Raw genomic sequence first — 10,230 nt, 5'->3', positions numbered from 1 at the left:
GGTGCTTAACCACAGAGCCACATTTTATAAAATTTTGAGACAGGATCTTGCTAAGTTGCTTAGAATCTCATTCAGTTGCTGAAGCTGGCCTTAAACTTGTGATCCCATTGCCCCAAGCCTCCTAAATTGCTCGGATTACAGGTGTGCCTCTCCACCCAGCTTGGTTTTATATGTATAAAATAAGTACTCTGTTGGGAACTAACTGGGGTCGCAGGAGAAATATGTTGATCCTTTTCAAAGGCAGTGACTCCACTAGGTCTCCCTTTTGAAGGTCCCATCACCTCTCAACATTGCCACACTGGGGACCAAGCTTCAACACATGAACCCTTGGGGATATTCACACCATATCAGAACTATAGCGGCATATTTTTTTATTTGCTTTGTAATTCTGAAGGGGCGGTATTCCCCTAACCTTTCATGTGGCCTTCTTTTGTAGAAGAACGCTGCTAAGAAGTGCTGAAGTGGCAATGAAACAGCCCAACAGGAAGAGAAAGCTTGGCATGGATTCCAAAGAGCACTTGGATCAGGATGGATGCTTGGTGAGATGTTGTCTCCTGGCCCTTCCTCACAGTCTGCAGTCACTGTTGAAAAGCGCTGTGGAATGGTGCAGCTCATATAACCAGAATTGAGCAGTATTTTCAGTCACTTAAAACTACTTGCTGCAGTTGAGTTTTCACGTAACTCTATAGTATCATTAAAGTTTGGTACATTTAAAAAGGTAATCTTAATTTTAAAGGTGAAAGAAGATCATTATCAAATAGGGGAATGGAGACTATTAACTGTAGGTGGTTTTATTAGGGTTCTTCAATGAAATAGAACTAATAGAATATCTGTCTGTCTGTCATCTATCACCTGTATGTAGAATTATTTTAAGGAATTGGCTCATGCAGTTTTGGGGGCCAACAAAATCTGCAAGGCAGGCTGGAGGCTCAGAGAAGAGGTGGCATTGTGGACTTGAGTCCCATATTAGTCTGGGGGTAGAGTTTTTTCTTTCTCTAGGGCCTCAATGTTTTTTCTTATGGCTTTCCGCTGGTTGAATGAGGCTGACCCACACTATGGAGGGTAGTTTGCTTTTCTCAAAGTCTACTTAATTAGATACTAATCACACCTAAAAAACCCTTCACAGCAACTTATAGACACCTAGAACGTATAATGTTCATCATGTATCTAGTTCCCTTCCCTGTGCTGTTTCCTTGAGACATCTTTATCTATTTCAGGGAATTTAAAAGTTGGCAGTATGGCCCAGAGACATCTCTAGTGGCTATTTTTGGGATAGTAGACAATTAACAGCATCCTCAATTGTGTTTCTTCATGGGCTCTCATCATTTATTTGGGTTTGGGGTCTTCATATGGTCTGTGGTTGTATATTTAGACATTATGCTTGGTGAAGTGACATAAAGGAGGACATTTTGTGGTTCAGTGCCAGGTTTGGTGTGGTTAGATGAACCCTAGACATAAGTACTGGTTTGGTGTGAGCTTAGTTTCAAGATGTTAATTATAATTTGGTAACAAGCTTAAGAGCTGTTTCCTTGGGATCAGCCTTGCCGTGAGGTAGGATGATCAGGATAGAGCTGAGCCCAGCTCCCTCGGTGGTTGCATCTTTAGATCAATGCCAGGAGAGTTAGTGCTCCAGATGGACTGCAGAGAACACTGGCTGTTTAAGAGGTCACTTGGACCAGACCTACTCAGCATTTTGCCTTTCTGATGCTTTGTAAGGATGCCATTTTTTTTTTCAGTGCCTTTGGTTTGCTGTGTCGTGTGCCCTCTGAAGAGACAGAATATGAGGAGTTGATGTGTTTAGTACTCCTGTGGTCCCCACACAGCAGCACCAGCATATCCTGGGGTTTGTTAGAAATGCACATTCATTGGCCTTAATCCAGAACTGCTGATTCAGATCCTCTGGGTGGGGCCCAGCAATCTATATTTTAACAATTGAGCAATTCTGGTATCTGTTGGTTTTTTTTTTTTAAGAGAGAGAGAGAGAGAGAGAGAGAGAGAGAGAGAGAGAGAGAGAGAGAGATACAAAGAGAGAGAGAGAGAGAATTTTTTTAATGTTTATTTTTTTTTAGTTATTGGCAGACACAACATCTTTGTATGTGGTGCTGAGGATCGAACCCGGGCCACATGCATGCCAGGTGATCGCGGTACCACTGGAGCCACATCCCCCGCCCATACCTGCTGTTTTTTGAGAACTATTGTCCTAGGGTATAGCTCTGCATTGTGCATCGTGCATCATGCATCTTCTAAGAGTATTATAGTGAAATACATTTCATTGCATAATAATTGCAGATTGTATGCCTTTTTTTGGCCAAAAAGAAGTGGGATGCAATCATTATGTGAAGCTTTTAAAAAACCCCAAAACCCTTTTCACTCAAAGTTCTATTTCCATGCTCTACAGTGAACATAATCATTTTCAGCTTGAAGCCTGCAGAATAGTTTTATATTTATCCATAATCATAAAGAAATGCTTCATATATTAATGTATCATCAGCAGATGAACTGTACAGCTTAGCTGTGGTGGGAAGATGTGAGTCTTATTATATCATGTGACTTACTCGAGGCACCTTTACTTGCCCATGTGCTCTCCTTGAGCCTGTGGCTCTTCATTTGGTTGAGTGACAACACTTTTAGTACTGCAGCACTCTAAACAAACCATACAAATTGACTGACAGTTCACATTCACTGAGAATTCTGGGCTCAGTGCTTGCAATACTGGAGGAAAAAATGGGTATTCATATGCCACTGGTGAATACATTGCTGATATTTTGACCTTTTTAGTGACATGAGCAACAGAACTATACCATGCAACTATTTCATGATGAAAGGTCATCAACCAGTTTCTGGACTGAAAAAACAGGGTGTGATGATTAACAGTTGAATGATGAAATGCAATTATCAATTCTGGCTCCTTCATTTTTTTATATTATTTTAGTTTAACATTTGAGGACACTGCCTCTCTTTCAAAAATATTTAGGTCTTTAAATCAGTGTCATTTGTCTTTAAACTGCTAAGATTATCACTTTCTCTCAGTATTCTTGTTCTATAACCTTGATATTAACTTTCTGTCTGTTAGCTTTAGTACAAATCCCTATTTTCTCTTATATTCCAAATCAGTTTCTAACTTAATCCTGATATGTTTACCATTATTCCTGCCCTAAAGTGGAATTTTCCCATTTTTTGAATTTAAAAAGTGCTGACAGGTGTGCTTTAGTGTGGGGCCCTGAATAGCTGGATTTCTGATAGTATCTGTTAAGTAATGTTCTTGGTGTCTAATGGGATTTTTAGGCAAATGGATTTCTTGGATTAATAGCATGAAAATTATTTTTCAAAAGACCATATTACAATTTAAATTTTAAGGTGTTTGGATCACATTGTTATTTTAACAGATATTCTCATGGGATAATTAAAAGGTGCACATTGAAAATGAGTTTCACATTTCACAGTCACTTTGAGGCTCATTGCTAGTTACAGTACCTATTTTCATCAGTTGAATTCAACAGTAGAGCTAGCTCACATCAGGGCCTATCTATATTCACTATGGAGAGAGGAGCCAGTCATGCTTGGATATTTCTAGGTTCCTTAAAATATAAATAAAATCCTTTGCTTTTGTGTTCACTTCGGATTTTATAAGTAACATTTCCTTTCAACCAAGTAAAAGCCCACTGGCAGATTAAATGTGTAAAGCATCAAGCAAATGCACAGTTGGACATTCCTAAACATCTGCTTCTGAGACAGTAATTTAATTTTTTCAATATCCAATAATTTTGAGATGCTAATAGTATCTGTCAATGAATGTTTTCCTGGATTAATATTTTCTAAGTATCTCTGTATAGAATTTTAAAAATATTTATGTATACTCTTCAAAGTACAGTTATATGCCAGTGCAGTGTCACATGCCTGTAATCCCAGTGGCTTGGGAGGCTGAAGCAGGTTGTAGGTTTGAAGCCAGCCTCAACAACTTAGTGAGACTGTAAACAACCTCAGGAGACCCTGCCTCAAAATTAAAAAATAAAAAGAGATAGGGATGTGGTTCAATGGTTAAGCACCCCTCAGTTCAATTCCTAGTACCCAAAACCAAACCAAAACAAAACAAAACAAAAACAAACAACCAAATCATTTGGTTAAAAAAAATCAAATAGTACAGTAAGGTATTGAAATGAGATGTAAATTCTCCACCATACCCAATCAAATGTGTACTAACCTGCCAAGGATTTTTGTGAAAGTGGGACCATAGGACCACTGTTGATCATTTCTTTTATATCTATAGCACACAAAAACAAAAGAGAAAGTTAAAAACCCACACCTGCTATGCACATAAACATACACATCACACAATACATATCCCAAGTGGGCTCATATTCTGCACATTGTTCTGTATTGCCTTTTTTGCTATTATTACATGTATCTTGGAGATGTGTACCTTCTTATTAGTTTTGATGGTACACAGTGTTCATTCTGTGAATATACCATAATTTTTAAATAGTTCTTTACTATGAGGATTTGGGTTATTTTTATTTTTGTGGTTAAACACCACATTACAACTAGTTTTCATATTCATATGTCTTTTTGATCTGGGAATACCTTTGCAGTTGATTCACAGATAAAACCTTATCAGTGGATTTAAAATTGAAAATATGGATTAACCATTCAAGATCATCCTGCAGAGAGGTCACCCTAGTTTATCTTTTCCCTAACAGTATCTGCCAGAGTGCTGCTTTTCCTTGGGTTTTATTACTTGTCTCATATCTTTGCTCACTCATTTCTTCTGTGCACGTGAACTTTTGTTTCTGGAACTGGTCTCCTTAATGCTGTCCTATGGCAGGAAAGAATACCCTTGAAGAAGGTATTCTTTGAAACTCCTTGACATATTATGCCTTTGTGCAGCATCCAGCACAAAGATCAGTGTCATTTTGGGTGCCCTTTCCTAGCTTTTTCCACCCACCTCCATTAGAATTGACTAGCATAGTGTAGGCAGATAGTAGTTGGGGAAACAACATTTTTTATAGTAATTTTATAGATGTTTAGTGTGTATGTGGGTGTTCTGGGCACAAAACCCCCAAACATTATGTAGGCTTTAAAATTTCAAATTTCCTTCATAAAAGTGCAAGTTTAACAAATAAAAAGGATGTTTTGTTTCACTGTACAGGAATAAAATATATGGCTTCCTATTGTGTGTATGCAATATCTGACATTAAAGAAATGTTTGTTCCCATTCTCTCTCTGAACCTTCTAAAATCAGCAAATCAATGTTTAAATATTGAGTTATAAATTTTGGAAGATAGAGATATGAGATATTTTTATTTCTCTAAAGAATTTTAATATCTTGCTAAATAAAAGAGAGCTAACTTCTGTAGACAAATACAGTGTGACTAAACAATTATGGAGCACATTAGTGCTCTAAGGTATGGTTACCTTTCAGAAAAAGATAGGTCACTGGAGCCTTGGTCTGATCTTGAAGTATGTAGAGTACCTTGGATGTCCATATGTAATACATTCTTCCTCTGGCTTTAAATCCATCCTGGCAATTACATTTACATAGTAACTTCTAGGTGCTTCCTAACTTTGAGAGATAAGAAAGTTGAGGGGGTCAGAGCAGGGAGGTTCTGGGCCAAAGAGACAGCATGAGCAAAGGTGTGAGGTTGGAAGTGACTGTGACGTGTGACTATGGCAAGATTTTAATGCCTTGTCTGACTGCAGCAGATGTTGTTATTGGCAGTATTGTAGAATGAGCATAGGATGGGGGTTAGAAGCACGGAGTTTATCTTAGTCTCTGTTGCTTATTTTCTTTGCAACCAAGGACAATCACTTTACCACAGGGCCCCACTTTGTTTGCAGAAGAATTTTAAGGGTCTTTACAGTTCAGTAAGTTTAAAGTTTGGTGAGTAATGAGATTGTAAGATGACTGGATAGATCTGGGTACAAACTTAGTGGGTGTTGGTGGCAGAGCAGAGAGAATTGTACTTGGTATGGTGACTATTGGTCTTGATAAAAGACAGCAGGTAATCATGGTTGACCATAGTTTTGATAGAGTGTAATAAAATCTCCTTCATAACATTTTAAAATAAGATATTGATAAAATGTTTAGGATAGCATTGTTTTCATTTCTTATTTTTCAGCAGTACTTACATTTTAATCATATTGTTTCTATACATGAGACTGATATAATTTTGCAACAGCCCGTAGAATTCATTTATAGTCAAGAGGAACCACTGGAAGGTGATATTTATAAGGCTACTTTAGCATTGTATGTGCCTTAGCAAATACTAAGGGAGATTTAATTCAGAGATATAGGTATATTTTCAAATATTTGGACAAAATGGAAGCATTTTCTTCTCTGACTATTCCGGTAGAGCAATGGGAAAAAATCCCGTAAAGTCCTACATTTTTATCTGAAAGGCTAATTTCATTTATGATATTTCACATTGGATATTGGATTAGAGCCAAAAAATAAAAAAAACCCACAAAGCAACAGGTTAAATTAAAATAGTAGTGTGTTACTTAAGTTATTAAATAGGATTCTGGCATTTCCTAGTTTATGAAACTGGTATGTGTCGCCTTTGGGGCAGTTTTCAGGTTCTTCTGGGGTAGGGACAGAAGGGTTCTCACGGATCCTCTAAAGCTCCAGGGACTCTTATGTGACAGTGAATATGCTAAGTTAAAATAAAGACATTGGACTAATTAGGAGGGACAGCATGTCCAGCCTTTTGGGTTGTTTTCCTACCTCTGATCCTTTCTTCCTGTGGGACAGGTTTGAAGTTGATGAGTGGGAGTGCACAACTGCAAAGACTTATTTTATGTACCTTCAACCATTATCACCCCCTTTTGAGAACATTCTTATTTTCTTTCCTAAAGCTTTATTTTTAGGTTTTGGAACTAAGGTTTGAAACCTGGGAAATCACAATGGTGGTTTTATTTTTCTCAGGTCATATTGATTCCCTTATGTCTTCTGTCTGGGAAAATAAAGTAAAATGATCATTTTTCCTTCTGTTTTTGAAAATTCATTCTTTATTAATTAGTAGCATTATAGATATATTACCTTTATGAAATAATTAATTTGTTCAGACAGAAGCATATAATGCTAGTAGGAACTTTGGAGAACATTTAGTACAATGTCTTTGTTTTAACAAATCAGAAAAATCAGGTTAAGAGCATTTGTATCATATGTTCAGACTTAAATAGCTCTTTATTGGTGGCTAGGATTTTACCTCAGGATTCGTCCTGGCACAAAATTCAACATTTTTCCTACTATTTCATGTGCTATTAAATAGTTTTCTGTTTGAAAAATTGTTTAAAGCATAAAGCTGTATGAAGTGGCATACACCTCTAATCCTAGCTACTCCAGAAGCTGAAGCAGGAGGACTACAAGTTCCAGGCCAGGCTGGGCAACTTAGCAAGACCTATCTCAAAATAAAAATTTTAAAAGCCTGGGGGCATAGCTCAGTGGTAGAATACCCCTTGGTTAAATATTCATTACCCATCCCCAATGAAGTCAATATATCATAAGAGAAATATATACTTATATAGATATTCAGAATTATAATCTTTTGTATGTATATGTGTGTGTCTGCATATCCATAACATTGATCCACCTAATGAACATACAGACACAGGAAACCTGGGTAATTTAAATCTGAAGTGAAGGGAAAAGTTATTTTGGTGGGGAGTGTTTTTTTTTCCCACTTTCTAGTCAGAATTTCAATAGCAAATAAGGAAGTATGAATCAAGTATCATAATCCATTAGCTGAGTGACAGATAGCATATTACATATTTCTTTTTATTTTTCAATGAAACAGTGATTATAAAAGTGCTTCAGTGGCTGTTGTGTGAGCATAATCAACTCTTGAATGCTGTTTCTTGTTACCGTTTCAGTTTTGCTGTAGAGAGTTTCGTTGTTTTGAATTATGTGGATTTCCCATGTATTGACTGAATAAAGATGGATGAATTTGATGTAAAGAGCTACCATAGAAAATTAGCCCTGATTCAAGAGTTCATCCCACACAGCAGAATAAGGGTAGATGTGATTGAGTGACTACCATCCTCACTCCCACTCTGTCCTGGAAGAAAGCAGAAAGGCTTGCCACTGATATGTGGCAATGGCATCTGCAGGGAGCTTGTGGAAATCCATAATCTAAGACCTACTAGTCAAGATCTGCATTTTAACAGGATCCCCAGGTGATTCACGTGCATGTTAGAATGTGAGAGGCCTGCTTTATTAATTGCATAGAGGTACCCATCATTAACTTTGGTTTTGAAATCTGTCAGGCAGAAAAGTACTGTTCTCTAATATTGCCTTTGTGCTTTCATTTAGCAAATATTGCTGAACTACACTAGGTGTCAAGCTCTGTCTAAGGGATGAAAGATATTTAAGACATACTGCCTGCTCACCAAATGGGAGAGATGAATAAAACTAATGATTATAGTGCAGTGTGGTAGGCCCAACAATAGATATCTATAAGTTATTTCTATGCTTCCACATGTTCCCAGCTTACTCTGGGCAGACAGGGAGGAGGGAGGATCACATAAAGCTTGCTGGGTGGAATCCTAAAGATTAAGTAGGAGAGTTTCAGTTTTCTATTGTTGAATAATGAATTGACACAAACTTAGCAGCTTGAAACACTCATTTATTTTATTCCAGTTTCTGGGAAGTCCAGGCATAGCTTATCTTGCTTAGAGTCTGAGGGTGAAATCAGTGGTAGTGAGGCTGACTTCCAGTTTGGGGTTCAGTATCCACATCTAGGTTCCTGTGCTTGTTGGCCGATTCCGTTTCTTGTGACTCTAGTACCCAGATCCCTGTTTCCTTTCTAAATGTTAAGCAGAGGCCACTGTCTGTCATATTCTAGAGGCTACCACAGTTCTCAGAGACCCTCTAATAGCATAGTGGGCTTGTATCACAGGAATTTGATGGAAGAAAATAGAAATTCACTGATGGTTGTGTTGGTGAGTCTGAGAGTGGCCCAGCTGGTGTGGAGTTTGTAGAATGAGGCAGGCAGTGGTGGATAGGGACTTCAGGGAGGTGGCAGTGAAGGCTGCACATGGCATGGAGAGACACAAGTAGGACACTCAAAGAAGGGCCTAGGGTGTGCAGGGAGGATGGGAGAGTGCAGTGACATGTCCATCTAGGGAGGAGGGGCAGCCAGATAAGCACATTCTGACACTCTGTTGCCAGTCATTCAATACAGGGAGACCCTGATCAACACTGGACATTGTGACTTATTCACACTTTCAAAGACCACTGCAGTTCTTGGCATATAGTAATTTCCCAGAAATATTTTTTGAAATGAGTAATTGATTCAGTTAGGATTTCAAGATCTTGCTTACTTCCCCCTCAGAATGCTTCTTTCATGAGAGATTTTGTAATTTGTGCTGTGCTTTTTTAGGTGGTAAACAAAAGTAGCCAGGCTAGGCTGGTTTAGTTTTTATGAAGTCCCTGATACATTCTTTGCAATTTGAAAACTGGCAAAATAACTGTGATGGTTACCATTAATTGAGAGTCTGCCATGTCCATGTATTGTTAGAAGGACTTTACTTGGGTCGATAATCCTTAAACAGTCTTGTAAAGGAGATGTTATTAATCTCCAAGTCACAGATTAGGAAACTATGGAGGATAAATAAATATTTTGCTCAACATCATCCAGCTAGTAAGGGGTGGAGTTGGTATTTGAACCTTTGGCTGTCGGACCCAAAAAATTGTACAGAAAAAGAACTCTCTTATTCTGTACAAAGTACTAGGTAGCCTAAGAAGCATATGAAAATATAAGGCTTTGGCAATTAAAATACTATAGTACTGGAACATGAATTGACTGACAGTCTGAAGAGACAGGTCAGAAAGCCAGAAATAGCATTGAATGTACTTGGGAGTTCAGTGTGAAATGCACTGATCTTAGACTGATGGCAGAAAGAAGATATTAAGTAAGTGGTGTTGGGTCAAGTGGGGAGCTATCTATGCTAAAGTCTGTTGTTTTTACTTCATATCCTGACTCTACCTATCAAAGATTTAACTATAAGACATGAACCACAGTGTAGTGGTCATAAGCAAAAGGGGAAAGATTTTATAATCTCGGCATGGAAAGGCTTGTTTTACTTTTACTCAAATCTACAAGCCATGAAAGAAAAGTTTGATAATTTCTTAAAACAAACAACAAATATTCTGCATTGATATTAAGAAATGCCATAAGGAAAATGAAAAAAAAGAACTTACATACTAGGAAAATAAGTAATTTATATCATATC

General features: G+C 37.7%; 1 protein-coding gene across 1 annotated transcript in view; it reads left to right on the top strand.

Annotated features, from left to right (window-relative positions):
- The first annotated feature begins 467 nt into the window (after positions 1-467).
- L3mbtl4 (L3MBTL histone methyl-lysine binding protein 4) overlaps positions 468-10,230 on the top strand; it is a 335,303-nt gene continuing 325,540 nt past the window's right edge. The window contains exon 1 of the mRNA XM_077792340.1: positions 468-539. Within this exon, the coding sequence (XP_077648466.1) occupies positions 468-539 (72 nt within the window). The remainder of the gene's footprint in view (positions 540-10,230) is intronic.

This window comes from Urocitellus parryii, chromosome 13, assembly GCF_045843805.1.
Source record: "Urocitellus parryii isolate mUroPar1 chromosome 13, mUroPar1.hap1, whole genome shotgun sequence".
Classification (NCBI taxonomy): domain Eukaryota; kingdom Metazoa; phylum Chordata; class Mammalia; order Rodentia; family Sciuridae; genus Urocitellus; species Urocitellus parryii.
Note: the sequence above shows the minus strand (reverse complement) of the source record. Positions and strands in the feature narration are given on the sequence as shown.